Below are 24,588 nucleotides of genomic sequence, written 5' to 3' on the forward strand. Positions count from 1 at the left end.
CATAATTTAGGAAAGATCGATAGCTGAGATGGATTTGTCTTAACTTATTCTTTTCATTACCGTTTGTCCTTTTGGGCTAAAGTTCTGTCACAAGTCTCTAGTAGCACGCCTTTGCTGCGCCGCACGCAATACAGCATTCAGCAGTCGTCAGTCCTCGTTTCTGATTATAGTTCGATTCAAACATTGGGTATTTCTGTAGAATAGCTTACTCGCTTAAAATGTACGCTGAACTTGAAGCACATTTCTTATCATATCTCATCAAGAAAGCACAGTGTGTATTAGTGCCCTCACTGCAAGTAGAGAGGCGTACCAAATATTTCACTCTAACCCGCTTGCCATCCACACTTGATATACCCTGAGATCTCGCTAACTGGCTAGCAATTTAAAAACTAAAAAATTTTAATGATTCGAATTTCGCTGCTTAGTTGATTGAATTTGATGACTCGCATAGAGATTTCTGCCTAGCTAGAGGCGCTGTTAGACTTGATAACCAGTTGATCAAGTCTGGCTTGTTCAAGCATTGAGCTTTCGCATCGTCGATGACAAAGCCCTCTGTTGCACACAATGTAGCAAGCCGCTATTCATTTAGCATCCTAGTAGTTAGTCTGTAACTCCCTACTCGCTGCCTTGCAGGGGTCGACTTGACGCAGAAGTCTAGTCGGAAATCGTCCAACAAATCCAAGGCTGAATCTACGGAAAAGGATAAAAAGGATGACAGACCCGTTGGTGTAGCCGTTGCTAGGCAACGCTCTGCTGCTGATCCAAAGCCACATGGTGAGCTATAAATGACAAACAAGGCTAGGGAGATAGAGCTAGATATATAGGCTAGCAGGAGTATTGATTGTTAGAAATTCTTGAGATTAATGCTCGAGTTTATCATAGCTATGCTAAGTACATCAACAATTCTATTGCATACTCTATTGCATACGCGTATCTTAATACATGATCTCTGCAGTGATCACGCTAGGGGTTTAAGGTGAGCCTCGAAGTAGGTGAGGCATCCTTTCTGTAGCCGAGATGCTTGTGTCCACTCTGACCGCACCAACCTCAAACTCGGCCTTAGTTGGTCACAAATAGCTCAATAATTACTTAAAACTCTGGTACAAGATAGAGTTCTCTTAATGTGGCCGTTGAACCTCTACTGGCCGCTAAGGCTATTCTAATGGATCATGTCTGCTTAGAGTCGGCCTACATAGCAGCATACGTTATGCTTTCTGGCCAAAGTTTAGTGATGAAATGCGTGGGGTTAACTCGCTACAACACTTTCAAACTAACTCTGGCAGTCTGTTCTTCAAACCAAGGCCGATATCTAAAGCCAAAATAGGGTTAGTTATTGTACTATACCATCATTTATTTACCAAGTGCTGTTCCTCAGATGTCTGACGTAGTTTCATTGACGGTCATTTGCAAGCAATGTCTCTGGTGACCACTTCTCTCAGTCATACCGTGTACTGCTAACGAATCATCCGAGTCGCTTCATTGATTTTTCATTGAATTTAATTAAGATTGCAACCTTGTTGAAGAATCTCTATGTACTGCATGTTGCAGTAGCTAAATGCAGTAGTTCGGGGATACTAGTTCTGGAGCTGCTAGTCTCATCTTTTATGATCTATTTGGGTCTTTCGCTCTGCAGGGCTGATGCGTGTTAATTTGCTTTTGCTCTAAGCTCATATTATAGTCTGAGTATCTCTGCCTCTGGTCCAGTTTTTTTTACAGTCAAAGTATGTTTTACTTAAGGTTTTAACAAAAGTGGCAAATAATCGTAAAACCGGTTTGCTGAGGTTAGGTGTCTTTAGACACAATCATACTTTACTATCACCAAAATACTCTATGATGGTTTCCTGTTATGATGGTTTAGGTGCCAGATTTGGGATTTTGTCTATGTTTGATGTGTTTATAATGACGAAATATGATGAAATCTTATTATGGAAAAGGGCTGTCTTAACCTTTCATTTTATCACCATTTAATAAACTTACCGGTATGTGGCTGATCATCAAACTGTAATTCTAAATATTGTTCAGTTGAAATATTCTGTAACCAAGCTGTGAGTCTTCCTATCCTAGTAGTTGTTATTTTAGTACATCTTGTTAATAAATACTGCAGTCGTTACTACATTGCTTTGTTTGGTTTAACGATAAGTAACTAGCCACAATACTATGGCAATGCCTGGGTATTCAAAACAAGTTAATGCTTCTTTTAAAAATTAACAACATACTCCCTGTTATCAGCAGTAAGTTGTTCAGCCGAAAGAATGAAAATTCCGAATTCTTTGTGAGTTATATTCTGGAGGCTTTGGTTTTCATTTTTTGAAAGAAAAAATACTAATAGTGGAAATTGTAGAATGCAGATGATTTTATTAATGATACTTTTGGTATTATGAAGTTCTGAAAATATTTTTCTAAAATGTTTCGCTGTTTTTTTTACTGTAGCCGCGATTGTATAATCTCTCATTCAAGTTGTAAAGCTTTCAGACACGGCGTGGCAGCTGCCTCGACCAAGGACTGCACAGCCAAAAGACTGCAAAGCTTTTTGTTTGCCGTAATTCTCGTAGTTTCATAATTAATTTTAGTGCTTGTATTAAAATAATGCTTAGAGTTACCTGGAATGCATTTAACTCATAATTAAAATGCAAACTCAAATTAAGAAACATTCTACAAAATCTAGTATCGATTATGGGCTCAGAAATCGACTCGAATAGCTTCCAAATAACTCGAATCAGTCATTCAACGCTAATCGCCATATGATTAAACTCAAAGTGATGCAGTAAGCAAGATTATAATGTAGGTGTGATGCTGTATAGAAAGTCCGATGTTGTCAATACTTAGCTAGCAGTATGCTGCCAAGGTTTTATCCCTCCCATGGCCACGCCGAATAATTGGTGAAAACATGCAGCCTCGTAGTCTGGCAACTTCATAGCGTTGCAAGTAATCTCACCCCTAGCTCATCAGATGCTTGTTGTGTGTAGCGCAGGTAGGCGAGTGTAGCGCAGGTAGGCGAGTGTAGCGTTGGTAGGCGAGGGCTCTCAGGGCTAGCAATTAATAGCTTCCAAATGTCATAAGCATGAGTCAGCAGTGTCTGTTTCAGTCTGTTTGCTGCCGGTGTTAGTCAATTCATCTGACTTAATTGTAGGGCATTGTTTGTTATGAATGTATTGATTGTTCAGCGTGGCGTCCACTCATAGACCATCACTTTTAATTGGCCGAGGTTCTCCATTTCATTTTCATGCCGGAAAGTCTTAAATGTGTTGTTAAAAATGGCTCAAAGAGTCACACAGAGAAACTAACCATGTATTTAATTATATACACTTTAATATTCCTGTCGCAGGACTGATTTATAACAATGCATATAATTGACTAAACTTATTCTCCGTGACAGGAGAATTTTCAGTTTTTAAAAAGCAAGTACTTCATTTGATTTACATTAAGAGGACAATTAGATTTGCCATCCTTAGCCTGTCTACATATTTATACATCAATCTATGCAACTGTTCATACAAGTCTAGAAAGTGATAATGACATTTTAATTTTTCTTGCGTTGTTAGCAAACGCTAAAGTGATAGATCATGAATTTGCAAAATAATCTGTTAGGGGTATTCTCTGATTCCCGGTGAGTACCCTAAGAGGTAAGCCTGACGAAATGCAAACAAAAAGCCTCTATCGTAGAATGGAGTAAGTGTTAAGAACTTTGTTCAGCCATACACATATCTCTAAAATATAAGTTATCTTTGACACACCTCTTTTAGCGATATGTGACCTCATGATATTATCTTTATCACCAGGCAAGTGTTTAGTAAAGGTAGCTTAGTAACATTAAAATATTTATAAAGATTTCGAGCTACAGTTTTTAATGGTGCATTATCGTTTTGTTTTCCTATTGTTGTATGGCCTAATTTGAAAAACATTTTTATTTGTGAAATGAAATTATTGCTAATAAAGTACTATATATATCATAAGTATGCGTATTCACTATCAACAGGCCCTAATCGACTCGGTTGTCGCGTACCGTAATCTTCTTTACTACAATACCCTCTACTAGCGCTATGAGTATTAGTTCTCATAAAATTGGGAGAAGTACGCGAGGAGGATTCAAAACAACACATATTCAACTCACCTTATTCAACTCACCTTATTCAACTCACCTTATTCAACTCACCTTATTCAACTCACCTTATTCAACTCACCTCATTCAACTCACCTCATTCAACTCACCTCATTCAACTCACCTTATTCAACTCACCTTATTCAACTCACTTTATTCAACTCACCTTGTTCAACTCACCTTATTCAACTCACCTTATTCAACTCACCTTATTCAACTCACCTTATTCAACTCACAGTTCATGTGTTACAAAATTTTCAAATAGTTCATTTTAAAACTAGCCAACTAGCTTAACTTTTTCACAGCCGCGTTAAATTCGTTATTCTGACCAAATTAATTCAAACGGATTTTCGAAAAATCGATTTACCGCTACTATTTGAGCAATATATTGAGAACCCATGCAGATATTGTTTCACTGTAAAATGCATCATATTCAAAGCAAAACTCTTTACAAGATAGGTATTAAGTTGTTTAGTGAATCCCATTGTCGCAAAACTTCTGACGCTTTCCTTGATGTATTTTTTATTGCCATGACGATACCGATCTGCCTTTTCCTTTTTTAAAGATATTTAGACATGGCATTGCTGAGCCAAAAGATTTTCAACAAATTGTGATTGGCAACAAACAGGGTTGGCTCGGTTTAAACCGAAAAAAACAGTTTCTTCGGTTTTTTTTCATTATTTTTTGTGAAAAACATAATATTTTAAGCTACTAGTGGTTCATGTGCGGTAGAAATGCAATTATATGTAATTATCAGCTGTGGAAGTTTATTTAGGACACAGTAGTAAATTGATGGCAGAGCTCAAGTTGAAACTACATGAAATCCTAGCACAACAATGAATTAGTGAGTTTCATTTTCAATTGGTTTTATCAAGTGATATGATGATCTCTTTACTGATGAAATATAAAAACCATGTGGAATATACTAATCCAATCACCGTCTCTAATAATGAATGAATACTTTCTCAAGTCTGGCAAGTGAGAAAGGATTACTTATAATTAGAAATTAAGACAATAAAATCCTTTTAGGCAAAAGCTTCAAGTTTGCAAACTAATATTTCATTTATTGAGCACAAGCCAAAGTAGTTGGATCGTTAGAATTCAGTTTATCAAGTTTTTTGTGTTTTGAAAAGTTAAAAGTTGGGCCTCAAATTTCCAACATGCTTCACAAACAAGATCCCGTTTGGCAGTTTTTCACTCGAACTGCAAAAGGCAAAGGTTTTAATGCAAAATGGAACAGGTGCGCTGTCGTAACGCGAGGTCACGCAGATAGACTTAAAGCTCACGTAGCAAAATGTCAAGCTGAAAACACCAATTTAGACAGTGATGCTAATATTCAGGTGATAGAAGTTGAGTCATCTGCCACTTCTCCAAACACTAGCAATGCATCTGCATTATGCTCTGCTCTACACTACCACATGACAAATCACTTGGATTAAAATTCCTACTTATACATAGAGCTGTATGTAAAATATTCGCTTTATGTGATAAGGTTTCTGCTCTGTATTTCATCGATCATGTTTGATTTAAGACTCATTCTGAAATTTCTATATGTTTTCTCTCTTTTTTCCTATAGCAACTCCCACAGTACCATCTTAAACAGATGATTTCACATATGTATGTTCAATACTCAATCATGCAGCTATAGTAAGCGATGTTAATTAGACTTAAAATTGCAAAAACCTTGGTAAAATCATAAAAACCAGTTTAAACCATAAAAACCAGTTTAAACCAAAAAAATCTGGTTTTTTCATAAAAAACCGTGGTTTTTTCATAAAAAACCGTGGTTTTTTCCAACCCTGGCAACAAAGTTGTTTCGTTGGATACAAAATTTGATTGGTCTAGCAAATGTGTGGACCTTGTAATAAAAAGAAAAGTGAAACCCTATTGATACATTACAAGCGAATTACGGTAGTGAAAGAGTTAAACAGTGTTGCAGCGATTGCTTACCACAAACTCATCTACAAAACATGTATGAAAACCCGTTAATCTTTGGAGCTTTTTTTTTGGAGTCTGATTTTCTTGAAAGTTCAGCTAACAAGTATTTATTCTCGTCTCAGCAATTTACTTGTAAAATTTGAAAAAACTTTTTTATCTGTTGGGTGGTTTACAAAAAATTGATTTATAGAAAATTAATACACTAAAAAATCAATGTAGGCATTGACTAACACCAAGGCAGCAAAAGTAGATAAGCATTAGGTTGATACAATTGGTGACGAACAATTTTAAAGGTCGGTTTTGTCAAGGAAGTATTATTCCAGAAAACAAATTCGATCTTGAGATATCGGTACGGTTATTGTTAAAAAGTGTTAATAGCATCGTATGGTAATAAATATGACCATTTGAAATTTTAAGTGACAAAGTGTATAAAAGTAATTAAGATATACAATGAAAAAGCAAACTAAAAGCGCAATATTAAACTTCCCCATCCATAGGACTGACCATGGGGCACGCTCTAGGTCGACTCCCAATAGTTATTACTTTGGCCTTCTTCGACAAACGTAATGAGACCTCATGAACCTGGTTAGGAAAGGAAATTTGTTCCAAAACCTTTCAATAGACTAATAATATAATATAGAATAATAATATTTAATAAAACCTCCATTAAATATGATCAGTTTAATCAGATCATATTAATTTGAGTTTTTCTGAATGTTTATAAATGTTCCCATAAGCACATAACGTGTCGTTGTAGCAACGTTGGGTGCAAGTACAGCTCTTAGTACTAACTCTTTAGATATATATATTATATATATATTTGTCACTAATAGTATTTTAAAGAAAAAATACTTTTTCAGATATGCCATACAAGAACCAGGAAACAACAAAAAGACTAGTTAGTCAATCAAATAAATGGTTTAACATACAGATTTAAAATGCCTTTCTCTGTTAACCCCTTAGAATACATATAATACTATTAATGGTGCACCGGCAGTCCCTTGCGTCGTGAGTGATCATCATGTGTAATAAGTATCCGCACAACTATTCCGTAATGTGGCAAGGTGATTGGGTGCTTCAGATGCGCTTTGCTGGGAAGCTGAATTCAATTCAGTTTTACAGTTAAATTCTCGTGTGATGCAATCTTTTTTCTTCAGGCTCTTAACCTGGGTCTGGACAGATGGAAGGACACAACTCCTGTTACAATGAAGATTATAGACTTGCAGATAAATTTTGCGCATTCATTTTATCTCCGGTTTAATATTACAAAATATTAAGTGTATTATATTAAATGTATTAGGTAAGTCAATAGCTGCTACACTGCAGTCTGAAAGCATCGAGTTGTTCTATTTAGCAGAATGTATTTCATGGGATTTTTCAACATGCGGTCGCCATCAATTTCATGTGGTGGGGAGCTGAGTTTGTAGTCATATTGAGTATAGTTACATTTCTCATGATTTGCTGATACTATTATTAAGTGTATGAGTCATGCTGTCACCTGTTTTAGCTATAGCCAGGTGCTTTTGTTGTATTTTTTGAAAACACATTATTATGTTGTCTTCTTTTTAAGACCGTTATGCGGCAGTCACAATGACCCATAATTATAACAAAGTGTACTCTAAAAACTATGCTCTATGTGATTTTGCCATTTTCAATGGCTAGTAGGCGTTGCTTCCGCAATGCAGGCTCTGAATAAAGGACAACCATATTCTGTGGCTTGACATGCTCTTTTCACGTTCTACTGTGTTGTGTTGTAGATGCTGAGACTGTGGTTGTATCATCAAGCACATCTACAGCAGCCAGCACTGCAGTAACAACCAGTACTAGTACTTCACAAGCTGTCACAGCCCCTGTAAATAGCCAGTGGCCCTCCTTTCCTACCATGCCCTACATGGCTAATCCATATCAACATTACGGTAGGTGGCTTTTTAGCTGATGTTACACGGAGTGATGTTTACTTCTAATACGCAACAAAGAGCTTTAGTTATCAAGCTGTGGTGTAAAATTTTGTATAGTAGCATTCTAGTAGTAGTTAGGAAGATCTATTACGGCCCATGAAGTCGTTTGTTTATCAGCGTTTGTTTATCAGGGATGTTCAGGTTTTATTTTCAGATAAAAATTATCATCTGTTATTTACCAAAACAGAAAACCACAGCCGATTGATCTCGTGTGCCAAAAAGCACAACACGCTGTTGATATTCTTGTTGATATGAAGCCAACTTTATTTCACTTTTGCGTATTTGAGTGAATCCAATTCGTGTCAGGTTCCTCACGCCCACTCAACTGCTTTATGTTTCTCCTAACGTGGTTACTATAAGGCTGTTTGAATTTTTGTTGGCTGTATTGATTTTTCTGTTTGCGTCAATTTGCAATCCGTTGTTACTAATGCTTATTAAGTGATGCTAGATTCATTGGCTTAGTAGTTGAGCTCACTAGGTAGTTACTAAGACTCAGGGCTTACTAAGCCAGCAAGAGCTCACTATGTATAAACAACACTTTGAGCTTGAGACCAAGAGGCTGTTTGCATCTATCACTTGTAACTTGGCTTGGTAATATTTAGAATTACATGCATGGTGGTAAACTTTGAGAACTTCATTAGCTTTCTAAAGTAATATTGCCTGATATTAAAGTTCATTTAAATATCGGGAACTGTACATTTTATTGAGAATGTGGGATTTTGAAAATGAAACCCCACCAATAAGAAAGATTCATTGTCGAATGACGTAATGCGAGTATTTAAACTGCGCCGTGATGTTGTTATTGCGTAAGACTAATAGCATCAGTGGCTGTCAGATACATCTGCTGCCACTTAACAAGCATTCAAGTCGAGAGCAGGGCCTTAGGCTAAAAAAGTTATTCATACGTAAAGTGTGTCTATTAGTTTAAGCAACTCCATTTCAAATCATAAACATTAACTTTGAAAATTTCTGATTGAAGCGTGTCTTGAACTAAAAGTATTTCAGCTGCCTCTGATAGTTTAAAGATAAACTTACAACATTTTAGTAGATTTTACCAGAAAGTATCAGTGTTCCTCTATTATTTACAATTTTTTAATGTTTGAAGTGATCTGACTAACAGGATGTGTCAAGATTAAAATTAAAAAAACTTGATCGTGATTAAAATGCTCAGATTAATCGAAAGTGCGATTATGACAACTATAATTGCAAAGAGACCAACGGAAGAGAGACTCGTAATACTTCAACTTGAATGCAATAGCCGATATCAGCTATCGCGTTGATAACCACTAGTGATGCCATTTTGTACATATTTTTCTGTTGAGCATTGTAATCGTGATTAAGTTATCAATTTTAATCTTGAAACATCCTGGCAATCAGATCACTTCAAACATAAAAAACAATTGCAAATGGTAGAAAAATACGGACACTTTCCGATACATTCTACAAAAGGTTTGTCCAAGTTCATCTTCATGTAAACAGAATGCTTGAGGAGGATGAATAGGATGTAATTATGCTTTCAACGTCAGGATTTCTTGGTCCATGCATAATGCTGAACGTCACCCTATTGATTTAACAGCAATGCTTGCGTAATCATTTTATAAAGCATGATATGTGATATAAACAGCCAATTCACACAGCTTGTCTCTGCCCACAATAGGTGACTTCCTACAAAGTTTATAATCATTATGTTTCTATGTCTATTATTATGTTTCTATGACACAAACTTATGCAAGTTTGCTTCATCCACAAGATGCAAAAAGCAAAAATCTGCAAGTCAAGAGAGTTTGGTTACTTGCCAATTTTTATCGAGTGTTTCACACGTACGAAAGATCGTAACGGCACTTGATGCGCAAAAAGTGTCTCACAAGCTAGTTCATTTTTAACATTTCATTGGCTTTTATTTTGCTTTTACAGTGCAAGAGTACGCCGCTATGGCCTCTGGCATGGAATTTCTGATCTTTTTTACCAAAGCGCCCGTGTTAGTGAGCAATATTTGAATGTCCATTGAAACACATATTGTATGGTAACTCAACATGTGCACACAATTCCAAGTCTTCATCATCCCCACCTTAGAAACATGGTGTGGACGAGCTAGCTCTGGGTAGTGCTTCTTTTAAATACAGACAATTATGCAGCCAAGTCAGTGCATAGCATCTGTACCTTTTGCAACTAAGGGGGAGGTTAGAACGTGTCTGAAACACGTCATTAATCACTGGTAGGTTTTTGGGCTATGAAAAAGTTTTAACTATATTCAGACTTTGGCACGAAATACTATTAAAAGCTTTTGCAAAATGTCATACTTTTTCGATTGCATACAAGACCTCTGACCTCTTGCAATCTGATCATAATTATCATGGACTGACTGGCTTCGTGTCAAGGACAATGCTGTCTTGTAAAGCGGGGGCTTGCTTTTGAATTAAACAACCCTGTTTTAAGGCCATTGCTAATATGAAAACGGCTCAATTAGTTTGTTTCTAAGTATATTCAGTTAATTAGAGAAAACATATATACATATATTTATATATATTGTTCATATTATATATACAATATAATATGAACAATGCTGAGATAACTGGAAAAGAGAACTTTTGTTTCTACAATGAATTTGACATGCTGAAGCATTATTTGCATGCTAAATGTTGCTAAGCTGCATATACAAATGGTGATAAGTTTTATGCTGGATAATAATCTCTGTAGTAGATGATAATCTATGTACTAGCTGATAACCCATGTACCAGCTGATAATCCATACATGAGTTGATAATCCATACACAATTTGATAATCCATACATGAATTGATAATCCATATGTGAGTTGATAATCCATATGTGAGTTGATAATATATACATGAGTTGATAATATAAACATGAGTTGATAATCCATGCAGGAGATTATAATCCATACATTAATTGATTATCCATATGTGAGTTGACAGTACATACAAGAGTTGATAATCCATACATGAGGTGATACTCCATAAGGGAGTTGATAATATATACATGAGTTGATAATCCATGCAGGAGTTGATAGTCCATACATTAGTTGATAATACATACAAAAGTTGATAATCCATATTTGAGTTAACTCATGTATCGAATCAAATATGGATTATTTGAGTTGATACATATCATGTATCACTCGTAATCATGATACTCATAGGTCGTACATGTCGTAATTACAGATTTTCCTATAAACTCAATCAGCAATTTGTTTTCGAAAACTCTGGTTAACATCCTTTCAGAAATGCTCTAATAATTAACATTGATTTTATATACTGTAAAACCTGTATTTGAACGCCACCTTTATTTGAATGTCACCTCTATATAGCGCCACTATGAGAGAAGAAATGAAAAATAGAGTCTTAATTGAACACCACTTATACTTGATCGATACTATTTGACATTCTTAATCTTCACGAACCCATAATAACGAGTGATCGATAGAAAAGTGTTTACAAAACCATACTAATAAGACTCGATTACATCAATAACAATTAATTCGTTTGTTGTTCTTGTTCGTATCGAAGTCCCTTTTTCAATTCTTTAGGTTTTTTTCATTAGAAGCTTTGATTGCAACACCATAAAAATAATTAGTAACTGTATCAGGCTAATAGTAGTTCTTTTTTAACACGGTCTTGATATTTCGATGTATGCTGGTAAATGTTTTCGCTACTATGTATTTTAAGGCTTTATTCACGCTAGAAGTTTCTATTCAAAATGGCATTGCGTAAAAAGTTTTGCTGCGCTAAAAAACTGTTTGGGCACTAACATCGACTAGCGCAGCTAACAGCAGACTAACATCGACTAGCGCAGCTAACAGCAGACTAACATCGACTAGCGCAGCTAACAGCAGACTAACATCGACTAGCGCAGCTAACAGCAGACTAACATCGACTAGCGCAGCTAACAGCAGACTAACATCGACTAGCGCAGCTAACAGCAGACTAACATCGACTAGCGCAGCTAACAGCAGACTAACATCGACTAGCGCAGCTAACAGCAGACTAACATCGACTAGCGCAGCTAACAGCAGACTAACATCGACTAGCTCAGCTAACAGCAGACTAACATCGACTAGCGCAGCTAACAGCAGACTAACATCGACTAGCGCAGCTAACAGCAGACTAACATCGACTAGCGCAGCTAACAGCAGACTAACATCGACTAGCGCAGCTAACAGCAGACTAACATCGACTAGCGCAGCTAACAGCAGACTAACATCGACTAGCGCAGCTAACAGCAGACTAACATCGACTAGCGCAGCTAACAGCAGACTAACATCGACTAGCGCAGCTAACAGCAGACTAACATCGACTAGCGCAGCTAACAGCAGCCTAACATCGACTAGCGCAGCTAACAGCAGACTAACATCGACTAGCGCAGCTAACAGCAGACTAACATCGACTAGCGCAGCTAACAGCAGACTAACATCGACTAGCGCAGCTAACAGCAGACTAACATCGACTAGCGCAGCTAACAGCAGACTAACATCGACTAGCTCAGCTAACAGCAGACTAACATCGACTAGCGCAGCTAACAGCAGACTAACATCGACTAGCGCAGCTAACAGCAGACTAACATCGACTAGCTCAGCTAACAGCAGACTAACATCGACTAGCGCAGCTAACAGCAGACTAACATCGACTAGCGCAGCCGTGTAGAAAAGGATTTGTGGTCAGAAAACACTGGAAAGTAGTGAATAGCCAGAAGAATATGAAATGGTTTTAAATGAAGGCAACTTCCAGAACGCACCTGCCAAGCAAACAACGCTAATATTTTTGTTTTAAAAATGTTAATATTTGTTTTAAAATGTTAATTTTTGTTGCATGTATTATTCTCATGGCTTGTTTGTGTCACTTGTTCTCGAATATATATTTGCAGCATTGATAGATTATTATTATTATAAAACCTATAAATTTGCAGATTTATATCATAATCTGGTAATCTGAACTCAGCTTACAATGGATCGATGCCTGTAACTCCTGTTCTATTGCACATAAGAAGCCAGTTTTGGCTGCGAACTGTAACCAACATATGGATGAATGCAATGAGCTTTTGCGCAACCTTGTTAAATATAGTTATAAAAGGAAAAGATTCCTTCAAATTTAAAATGAAATAAAGAACTTCAAAGCTCCAACAAACTGCAACGCAGGCTAGAAGATCGTCATTGGTTAGTTGTAAGCAATAGATATTAACTGACAGAGACATGTACCAGTTTCTTCGTGCATATTTATCTATAAAAAAAGCTACGATAAGTTCGAGGTAAGTTAGCAAATTACTTGCCTTCAAAAGGGTTAATGTCACATACCTGAAGGAGAGTGCAAAATATAGGCGACGTTTGATTCGCTCGTGAAAGGGTTAAATTTATCTTGTCAACATCCTGTCGACGTGTTTAAAAATTACAATGCCACCCTTTATTTGAACGTTACCTCTAATAAAGCGTCACTCTAAGGAAACGGGTAAAAAGTGAAACACCATGGCATTCAAATAGAGGTTTTACGGTATATATTTATATATATATATATAATGTATTATGACAACCAATTAAAGGCAATTTCACACAAGTATGTAGCTTCATTTTGGTAATAGTATGGATCTATTTATGTTGGCGGTTACAACCTTTGGGTGTTTAGAATTGTGTATGAGGTGTGAGAAATATTGTCAGATCACTGCTGTTACGCCAAGGCTCCTGCAATCTTACTTTTAATAAAGTCTTTACAGTTTAATATGTTAAAACTTGAATATATTACAAGGAAGTTTTAGTAAAGGTCTCAGCTAACTTATGATGGAGTCTAAATAGCAAGGTTAGAAAAGGACAATACAAAAACAAATTGTAACCCGGTTACATAAAAGGAACTTGAATATTCTATATAGGACAAGCTCCTAGTCATAGTTTAATTCTTTAAAAAAAATTGCAAGGTTTTTTTCTGACAATACACCAGTTTGAAGGCAAAAGTGACAAGAAGTTACCAAAGTATATGATGGTAGTTGGTATGCCTCTATATTAACTACTATTAATTAAATAGTTAATAGTAGTTGGTATCAAATATTTCATTAATTAGATAGTTGATAATTTAATTCAAATTAAATGAAAACAGCGCTGATTATCATGTCTGTTAAGCTGTTATTGTAGATTTATGTATTTAATAAATGCATAAATACAGCAAATTTGGAATATTTCATCTTCTCTTAAACAGAAAATGATTAGCAATAGACTTGACCACTTTTGGCAGTTTAAAAGGTATTCAATCGCTTTCTACTGGTTTCAAGGTATAAGCAGGTATTGAGAAAGCTACAATCATTATTCAAAATTTACTATTGCCATGTTTCAACAGTATGGTGATTATCATTGCATGGTTGTACAACTCCAAATTGATTGGCCAACTTTTAGTTCCGGCAACCTCGTTCCTATACAACGAAATAGCTTGTGAATCTTAACTTTGTGTTGATCGCGGTGTACATATTTTTATTTATAGCAATAGCCGCACAGCCCACTATGTACATGATGCCAGCACACAGGCCCATGTTCCCAAATCAAGGTGGGGTGGCGCCGAGCTACATTCCTGTTCCTCCGCAGCAAGTTATGATACCTGAGCTAACTGTCAAAACTTCGCAGACACAAGTGAAGGCACATGCCAGCACGTCTCCCAACAAACCCATATCTACTGCAAACAGCCCTAAGGTTAGAGATTTGTAACTAATCGATGTTAGAGTGACTGTAAAACCATTGGTAGTCGTGCCTTATTTGAAAGCATTTTTTTGAAACTGAGGCTATTTTAGTATCAATATGATGGCGACAAATGACTCATGGCTTGTGGTTGCTGCTGTAGCAGCTTTAGACTTTTCAAATAATAATTTCAGCTATTACCCATCTCGCATGCCACGTTTTTTTCACATCAGCTAGCATTTTTTCCCAAAGTTCTCTCTATCTAAATATATTAGTGTATTTATGATTCAGTAAAATCTACGGATTGCACTTACTAATATAATATTATGTGTACTTATTATTACACTGTTATGCGTACTTACTATTACACTGTTGTATGTACTTACTATTATACTGTTATGTATACTTACTATTATACTGTTATGTGTAATTACTATTACACTGTTGTATGTACTTACTATTACACTGTTATGTGTACTTACTATTACACTGTTACGTGTACTTACTATTACACTGTTATGTGTAATTACTATTATACTGTTATGTGTACTTACTATTACAATGTTATGTGTAATTACTATTGCACTGTTGTATGTACTTACTATTACACTGTTATGTGTACTTACTATTACACTGTTATGTGTAATTACTATTACGTACACTGTTACGATGAACAAGTCCTGTTTTCATCAGTTATTAGAGATGACACAACTCTGCTTGTTAACATTACTCATTGGGTATTACTGCATATATGTTAATATTGCTCATTGGATATTACTGTATATATGTTAACATTGCTCATGGGATATTACTGCATATATGTTAACATTGCTCATTGGATATTACTGTATATATGTTAACATTGCTCATTGGATATTACTGTAAATATGTTAACATTAAGAATGGGAAACATGCTTTCTTGATTCCAGCCAGGTGAAAATATCAATGCTGTGGTACCACCAGCTGTAGTATTAATGGTATGTAATACGGCAGCAGCACCGTTTTTTCTTCGCACCAGCTTGTTCATTCTATTGTACATTGTACAGTGACTCGTCTTTCCGCTATATATAATCATCTCTTCATAAACGCCTCTTCGCCATCTCATCACCTATGATTTACTTTCACTGATTTAATGCTATAATCAGTTGCCCATTAAATTCACCACTCGTAATCCATAAAAGCTCTTGGAAATCTCCTCACTCCAATATGTCTTTGTAGCACCCGTGCATTCCAGATCTAGTATCTCTCCTGCCTGAAATAGGCTCATAAGTATTAACTACACGATTCTTGTTTGATTAATGCCACCAAACGGACATAAAAGTTGTTGGTATCGCTGAGACCAATGATAGCTCCGAAACCCAGGCTATCACAATCCTAACAGAGCTTGATCATTAAGCCCCGCCCACATGATAGCCATCGGCTATCCTTGGGGGCTGTATATCATTGGTGAGACGACGATCTTCAATTTTCATAGGTAGAGCATTTGACAGAAATGATAGTGGTCTTATTATCTCTTATTGTCAAATGTTTGTTTCGTGGGATTCACTCTGCTCATGGTTTTATCTACTAGCATTACTCTCTGTTGTACGTCTGGTTGAATTGTATGGCGTGTGTAGTCCTTGTGTCACTGTTGATGCTATTAATGGCACTTCTCTACTAATGCAAGCTCACTGCATTCAAGACGAACTGCATTCAAGACGAACTGGCACAAAATTTTAGTAGAGTTTATTAGAAAGTGTCGGTATTTTTCTATCATTTGCGGTTGTTTTCTTATGTTTGAGGTGATCTGACTGCCAGGATGTTTCAAGACTAACATAGGCAAAACGTAATCGCGAAAAATGAAATGATGTCACTAACTGCGAGGCTGTCTGTCTCTCTCGTTATTGATATCGGCTATTGTATTCAAGTGGCAGCGTTACACATCTATAGTCTGTTGGTCCTTTTGCCCAAGTGTAACTATGGATGTCGTAATCGCACTTTCGTTTGAATCCGAGCGGTTTAACCGTAATCAAGTTTTGCCGATTTTCCCTTTGAAACATTCTGGCAGTCGGACCCAGGGCTGATACTCTGAAAGAAACACCCACCTGAATAGGCCCAGATTTGGATATTGTACCCCCAATCACCTGGTTGGTCAATTTGAATTTGGATATTGTACCCCCAATCACCTGGTTGGTCAATTTGAAATACACCCCATAAACCCAGGGAGTTCCCTAGAGGGCGCCCAGGTTCCACGCCCTGCTAAACATCCAATATGATTCATGCATTTATAAAGCAGAAAAAACCTACAAACAAAATTCCCAACTTTATTTAAATACGTTTTTATTTCAGATTTTTCATTTGTTTAATATTGCAAAAACGATCGTTTTTTCTTTTGCAAATGGCTTATTTTTTGTTGCTAACAGAGACCAATATATTGTATATTAGTATTCGTAAAAAAATTAAACAAAAAAAGGCAATTAACTAACCATAAATCAATTTATAAAAACCATTCATGCGGCGACATAATAGTCGCGCCACCCACTAGTGTCAGTATCGCAAAATGACAAGTTGTCGCTATGCCTGCAAAAGGGTTAATAAAACTGATTCCGGACATCAACCATCAGATCATCATTTTCATTTACAAAGGAAAACATAATGAATATCATTGAAAGAAATATCATATCATTCGTTCTGAGTATATTGCTAAAGGGTTGCTAAGATGATGCAGTGTCGACTGTCTCCTTTCCTTTCCCGTCAGCAAGCATGCAGATTTTAATGCAATCTGCATTAAAATGAAGACTGGAATTTCGGTGCAATTTCTTGGTATTACTTTGGCTGAATAAAACCTTTATGAGCATGGGCACTTTTACTGGCTTGGCTGTGGAAACCCCCTAAAGTAGCAAATTCACTGATAGTGCCCCATGGTCTGAAAACTCACCTAAAACGTGATTTTGGGCCGAACCTGATGGGTCTTTTAAGGGGGGGGGTGTATCAGCCCTGGGCAGTCCGATTACCTCAAACATCAAAAACTATCGCAAGTGATAGAAAAATGCTGATACTTTCTGATAAAATTTGCTAAAACTTTGTCCAAGTTTGTCTTTAGAATGTATTTCTCGTATTACTATCTACGATGCAGGTGTTCTCTACTTATAGTCACCTCTGGACAAGGCTCGAGAGAAGTTGAACGAGATCAATCAAAGAAGAGGTAGCTCGAGTCGACAACCGTCACCATCAATGAGTGAGGTGAGTTTGACAGGTCTTATGAGGCCTTTAGCACTTAACCTACGCCATGCGCCACCATTCAATTTGTTATTAAAAGTTGAATTGGGAAGTTTTGCATGAATTGGAGATAAAGGCTTAGTAGGAGCTTTAATAATCTTAGAACACATATAAGAATGTTTCACGAAGGCTGTTAAATGGCAAATAAGATATAGTCACCTCATCCGCAATTCTTTTCCTTACTCCGTGTTTCAGAGGTGACAACTCCAAATTCAAAACTTGTTACCAAACTTTGTCTAAACAAATATAACAGGTATGGCGCAATCACTAGCAATCCACAAACATTCCTCCTATGTATGAGAGTCTAAAAGCATATTTTGATGGAAGCCAAGTTAGTCAAATCTGTTGAGCCGTGTCTCGGGAAGGATATTTATTATTCACATACGACTATATTTTTAGTTTGTAAAATTTTGCAAAATAATCAACCCTAACTTTATAATGTACAACCATGGATTTTTCGTGGAGAAACTCTAGGAAAGTAGGTAGCCATATGTTTCATTACCAGTCGAATATTTTTAAGCATCAAGTCAACTAAGAGTCAATATCTCTACAATAATTGTGTCGAAGAATCGATAACTCCGCTAATTCCACATTTTAACATCAAGAAGATAACAGTGTGGTTTTACTGCATAGGGATATGTACGATATCAAAAACTACCTTCTTACACTGCTGCCATATTTTTGTATCATTGTACAGCTTTGGTAAGGCTGTTTCAACATTTGGTAGGACTGTTTCAATGTTTGGTTAGGACTGTTTCAACGTTTGGTTAGGACTGTTTCAACATTTGGTAGGGCTGTTTCAACATTTGGTTATGACTGTTTCAACGTTTGGTAGGGCTGTTTCAACATTTGGTAGGCTGTTTCAACATTTGGTAGGCTGTTTCAACATTTGGTAGAGCTGTTTCAACAGTTGGTAGGACTGTTTCAATGTTTGGTAGGGCTGTTTCAATGTTTGGTTAGGACTGTTTCAACGTTTGGTAGGGCTGTTTCAACATTTGGTAGGCTGTTTCAACATTTGGTAGGCTGTTTCAACATTTGGTAGGGCTGTTTCAACATTTGGTAGGGCTGTTTCAACATTTGGTAGGGCTGTTTCAACAGTTGGTAGGGCTGTTTCAACATTCGGCTAGGTTTTTTCCAATTCCATGTTTGTAGGCAAAGTCCATGTCTTCAGAGTCGACAGAGAAGACAGCTGAGGGAACAGAGACAAAACCTTGCCAAAATTCTGCTATAATATCAAATACTCAATGCATGAACTCACCTGAAAGTGGAGATGCTAAGCCCGTACCCGCCAAAAAAGAAAAGAAGGAGAAACAACCAAAAGCTAAGCGAACCAACATTACTAAAGCATCAAGCAAAGTGTCACCCTCGAAAAGTACTTTTGGGTCTCATTCTTTTGAGTCAACAGAGAAGGGGTCGCGACTGAAGCAGCGCCGGAGTGCTGCCGTGTCTCCATCAGCTGCTGACGCAGCCATATCTTCTTTGGAAACTCTTCCGGCAAACCCCAAGCCGTTGATAGCGCCAGCTAAGTTCAAACCAGAGACAAATTCTAAGCCTATCAAGGAAGATCCTCCGAGCCCAACTTTCACAGGTCCTCTAGCCACACTCAAGCGTTCTCTCGCGCAAGTCAATCCAAAAGCAAAACGAACTCGTTCCAAAGACTCTTCTGACATTTCTAATACTTGGTCATTGACAACATCACGTTTGACTAGTGTTGGCGATGCCAGTCATCCCGGTACAGATTTTGCAAAGTCTCAGACAAACCAAGAAGAGACTGCGTCAAAGAAGTCCAAGGGGAGACGAGGAGTGACTACACCGATTCGATCCCTGAGTGCTGTCGAGCCATTAGAGGAGGTCAAGGTCGCTGTCGGCTCTACAGGCAAATCAAAGCAGTTGAAGGGACGTAGACAGAAGAGAAGATCGACAGAAAGCTCTTCCAGCATTGAAACGGTAATATATACATGCATAGCATTTCTTTCGGGGAAATCTAGGAAATGGGTGTAGGTATACGAGTCAATCAAATGTTTTTATAAAAGTCTACAAACTTATTCAAATCTGCTGCATTCATTATAGTTTAGTTTATACACTACCTTGGGATTTTTTATATAAGGATTTTATATAATTCCTGTTATAAACTATGACCGCCAGGCTCTAAATGTTCATGCTTAAAAAGAAATGTATGCAAAGCATTGTGCTCCTAGTAATATTACATCGACAAAATGATTCATGTTTTGTTCTCTATGAGACGCTGTCATTTACTGAGAGTTTGTTCCTCTGGCGCAAAATACTGCTTAGCAATTTATAACTTGCGGTTTTTTTTCTGATATTAGTTCACAATGACACATATTGGATTGCATTATGATCAGGTGCGTGGCATATTGTAAACTTTGTTTTTGTTCTGCCATAGGCTTATTGAAAATATGTTGGTTAATTAGTGCTGACTCCCCGCACTGCTTTGCACTATATTTCCATGGCACACTTATTTCACTTCATCTATCTACTATCTATATATTTCTCACAGTTGGTGTGTATGTATGGGTGTAGTTCCAGCTATAGCTATTAAAATGTTGGAATAAAACATCTGTATCGCAGAAGATTTGATCTCGGACCCTCCGTTTCGTTAGTCCGATGCCGAATCAGTAGGCAATATATGTCGCTATATGGAAGCAAATACGCTACCGCTATCCGTCACAGTGCAAAGTGATGGCATAACGTCATAGTAAGCGATTGCTCATATTGTTAAGCTTACTCAAATTATCCGTTGGCATTGTGCCAGGCTAATAACAAGTGGCAGGCAACTCTCATTACCTCTCAATGGTTATAAGCTGATTTTTAATACCCGTCAATGGCGGTAGGCACAGCTAGTAGTTCAATAAAGGGCTTAAGTTTGCACCATCCACCAGATAAGAACGGCAAAAAACGGCAAGTCAAGGGAGTTTTATTAATCGCATATTTTTATCAAATTATTCATGTTTGCAAAAGATGGAAACAGCACTTGCGAACGATGCGCAAAAAATGCCGCGCAAGTTATTCCATTTTGACCATTTTCCACACTTGAGTCGTTCTTATTTTGATTTGTACAAGTCCGAATGCACCGCAAAGACCTCTGGTGTAGAAATCCTTATTGTCTTTAACAAAGTGTCTGCTTTAATCTGCAACAAGCAAATGTTCATTGAAACACTTATCGAACATTAACCTAACATGTGCACAACTCCAAATCAGCATCATCTTCGTCACAGAAACGGTGGCTACCTCTGTTCATACTTTCCAATATGTCTATTTTCTGCGTAAATAACAACCCTAAACTCATTTGCATTATGTAGTACCTTTTAATAGCAGTTTTAAAATCTTGTGTATAGTTTGTGCTGTTCTGTGACCCAACATTGATCATCTAATCTTTACTATAATAAGAGCAGTATCTGTCCGTCGCCACGCTAACAGCATTATGAAAAGGATCACCTTGCATGGGAGTCAAACCTGTGGCTTCAGATTCAAAGGCAAGCATGCTACCACTACACCACTCGGTCACCTCGCTGCGCTGGGAAATAATTATAGATATAGTGATTTCACCTGACAATCTCTCACTAGTAGCCATAATAACTAGTTAAAAGTTGAGGACATCAATTGCTAGATACTCGTATTCAGCGACAAGCTATGATCTTTTGATTTTCTATCCGTGCCACAATGAATGGTAGTTTTCTTACGTTCTCCTATTCACTATGTGTATAATTGTTCTCTAGACACCAACGTCGGCACCTCTCACGCTCCCTATACCTGTAGACGTGCAGAACAAGGAATACATTTGGTCAGAGAATGCATTTGATCCTATTATTGTAAAACACAACCATCAGGTCTACGATATCTGTGAAGGTGAGTTACTATGAAGGTTTCATAGTCTACTTCCATTTTAGTCACATGATTGTTCATTCATGGTATGGCTGCTTATTTAACCGGTGTCGATACTTGCAGATGATGATTTGAAGCAGCTTGAATCAAAACTCAAGTTACGGCTGAAACAAGTGAGCAAACAAATACAGTCCCATGAAAGCTATTTGAAGGCTGATTCGTCAGGAGCCTTTCCGCTGCTTCTACAATCAATCTCCGCAGCTGGTGCGTTACTGTTATAACTGTTACTGTTATCATCTTTCCTTTTTTGTTTACAAGTTTTCATTTTTAGCTCTGTAGGTTTCCTTTTAACCGCAAATCAAAAGTGTGCTGCGAAGTCAGCAATAGATGTATAGCTACTATACTGCTATTGTTTTGCCATACAAGCTGATGGATTGCCATTTGGATGCCTGTTTCAATATTTTGGTTTGTTAGCAACAGGAGGAAACCAAACACCAGGTGCACCAACTTCTGTTTCATATTATGTTTACATACTTATCATGTGTATTAGACTGAGAACTCGTTCATTAGACAGCTCTTCATATGTGTAATGCATGAGCCGAGGATGTCACAACTGGGGCTCGCTGGTTTAGACTGAGAGATCACAATATAAATCTAACTTTTAGAATCGCACGACACTCCACTCTCACCCGATAAGCTGAAATCGAGCTTTTCAGTGCGCTCAGACAGCCACCCAAGTTTGAAAATGAAAGCAGCTGCCAAAGCCAAAAGCAGAGCTAGTCAGGATGAAAAGCATGCCGATCCTCCGGCTTCACCGAAAAAGGAGAAATCAATGGTTAGTGCAGTGTTGTTCGCGATGTATCCTCTAGGTGATATTTGGGGTGATTTAATGGTTTTCTGAAAGAGTCGTTTGTGCCTGTTAAGCTAACTTAAACATTGTAAAGTATTTTTCTGTCCCTGCTGTGTGTGTCTCAGGCATCTACAGTATGATTCAGTGGGTGATGTCACAGCCTTTTAACGCTCTAACAACGAGCTTATGGCTATTCTGGAGAATTCTAATTTTAATTCTATGGATATAATATAAATGTATTAAGTTGTAAAAAGCTCATATATAACTTGCCATCAGATGGTCGAGTCTAATCGTTGGTGTTGATAGTACGTTATTACCTTTTATTACTGTTTATTGCTTATTAAAAATTCATACATAGCTCGGGTGGAGGGTTGCACAAGCGCTATATTTTAAGTAACCGATGTGAGTAATGCATGGAGAGCTATTGGTAAATATTAAACACCGTGGGTTGATAGACACTGAGCTTTACTTCTCTCATAACAATGTAGCACTGTTACTTTCATTTTTGTTTTGTCTGTTTTAAATTGTGATTATCGACAGAAATGGAATGCGATTGTCAACAAAACTGCCTTATAACTTAAAAAGCAGAGATTCACGCAACTTTTCTCACAACTTTTCTCAAATATATTGACACACATGTGGTTCGCTTGTTTTAACGCTTGACAGAAGGCTGGCGCACTTCCAAAATTTTTTTTAAATATTTTTTTACATGGTATGCTCAGTGGCACCTATTTAGCTTGGTTTTGAGTGCTTCATGTAACAACGATAATATTAATGATAATGATAACATGTGGTAACGGTTGTATTGAGTGATTAAAATATTAATTGGCATTTGCCAGGTCCCTCTCACACCCATTTCCATACCAGACACAAACCTTGGCTGCAGGCGGCTTACTAAGAAGGAGTTACTCACCACTGACTCTCTTATACTCACCTGTATCGAAGGTCTCTTTTATGAGTCACGGATAAAACCCATATCTCCACCTGACCTTTACGGGGTTGCCATTGATGGAGAGCGGCAGTCCTCCAAACCGAGGATATTCACAGAGGTGAGTCAAACGGTTATTTTTTACGATGCCTTACATTCCGGGTAAGATGTTCTTTTCTGTTAATAATAGTCCCGCATGAGGTTTTCTAACGCAGTTATTGCTTGTGCAGCAAGAGAGTCGTTTAACTGCGTCGCGCTACTTAACAGGCTGATGTCAATTCAGTGGTTGTCTCACAACCAAGGTGGGATAACTCCTCAATGCTATTAATTTACTTGTGCATATTCACAATCACATTAACAATATTTAATTTATTAATGTATCATCATGTAGTAAATTTAATTGACTTTAAATGTTTGCTGACACAAGCACTAGGCTTTCATCGACCGCTAAAATTAATCGACTGTTGAAATTCATCGCTTAAAGATGTGCATGTTGGCACATAAGATGGTTTGTTTTCTCTCATGAAAAAGTTTGTACCAAACTAGCCTGTTTATTAAGTTTTTCTTAGTCTTGCCAATTATAATTGTTGATACCTCATAGAGTAGTAAGCAGGTCGACTCAGTAATCATGTCTCACTATGTCATCCCATGATAGATCAAGCCTATGCATGCAATCCACGAAATTCATTATATACATGTACCCGTACCGTGGCAGTCTAGTACCAGAGTACAGTGAGCGAACTGGATATTAATATAACATTTACACTTTAAAATAACCTCCTGTGTGAAGGCTGCATAAATTTCATTCTGAGAGAGAGGTATGATGTCTCACTGCATCATCCATTTACAGGAAGAGCTGCTGAACCACACATACACAAACCACACCCCTACACAGATGGCTGAGCTAGCTATTGGCAGCCGAGTTTGTGCTTACTGGAGTGACATGATCAGCCACCTGTACCCGGGTAAAGTCACTGAATTTTACCCCGCCAAGAATAGCAATGCCAAAGATCTCATAGACATTGAATTTGATGATGGTGACAGGTAA

At 37.3% G+C, this 24,588-nt stretch overlaps 1 protein-coding gene across 1 annotated transcript in view; it reads left to right on the top strand.

Moving 5' to 3' along the window:
• The window catches only part of LOC137386899 (protein winged eye-like), a 50,314-nt gene that overhangs the window by 22,088 nt on the left and 3,638 nt on the right, over positions 1-24,588 (top strand). The window contains exons 6-15 of the mRNA XM_068073103.1: positions 634-774; positions 7,795-7,953; positions 14,471-14,676; positions 17,794-17,883; positions 19,072-19,866; positions 21,657-21,786; positions 21,886-22,026; positions 22,428-22,597; positions 23,452-23,661; positions 24,391-24,584. Coding sequence (XP_067929204.1) covers positions 634-774; positions 7,795-7,953; positions 14,471-14,676; positions 17,794-17,883; positions 19,072-19,866; positions 21,657-21,786; positions 21,886-22,026; positions 22,428-22,597; positions 23,452-23,661; positions 24,391-24,584 — 2,236 coding nt within the window. The remainder of the gene's footprint in view (positions 1-633; positions 775-7,794; positions 7,954-14,470; positions 14,677-17,793; positions 17,884-19,071; positions 19,867-21,656; positions 21,787-21,885; positions 22,027-22,427; positions 22,598-23,451; positions 23,662-24,390; positions 24,585-24,588) is intronic.

This window comes from Watersipora subatra, chromosome 2, assembly GCF_963576615.1.
Source record: "Watersipora subatra chromosome 2, tzWatSuba1.1, whole genome shotgun sequence".
In the NCBI taxonomy this organism is placed as follows: domain Eukaryota; kingdom Metazoa; phylum Bryozoa; class Gymnolaemata; order Cheilostomatida; family Watersiporidae; genus Watersipora; species Watersipora subatra.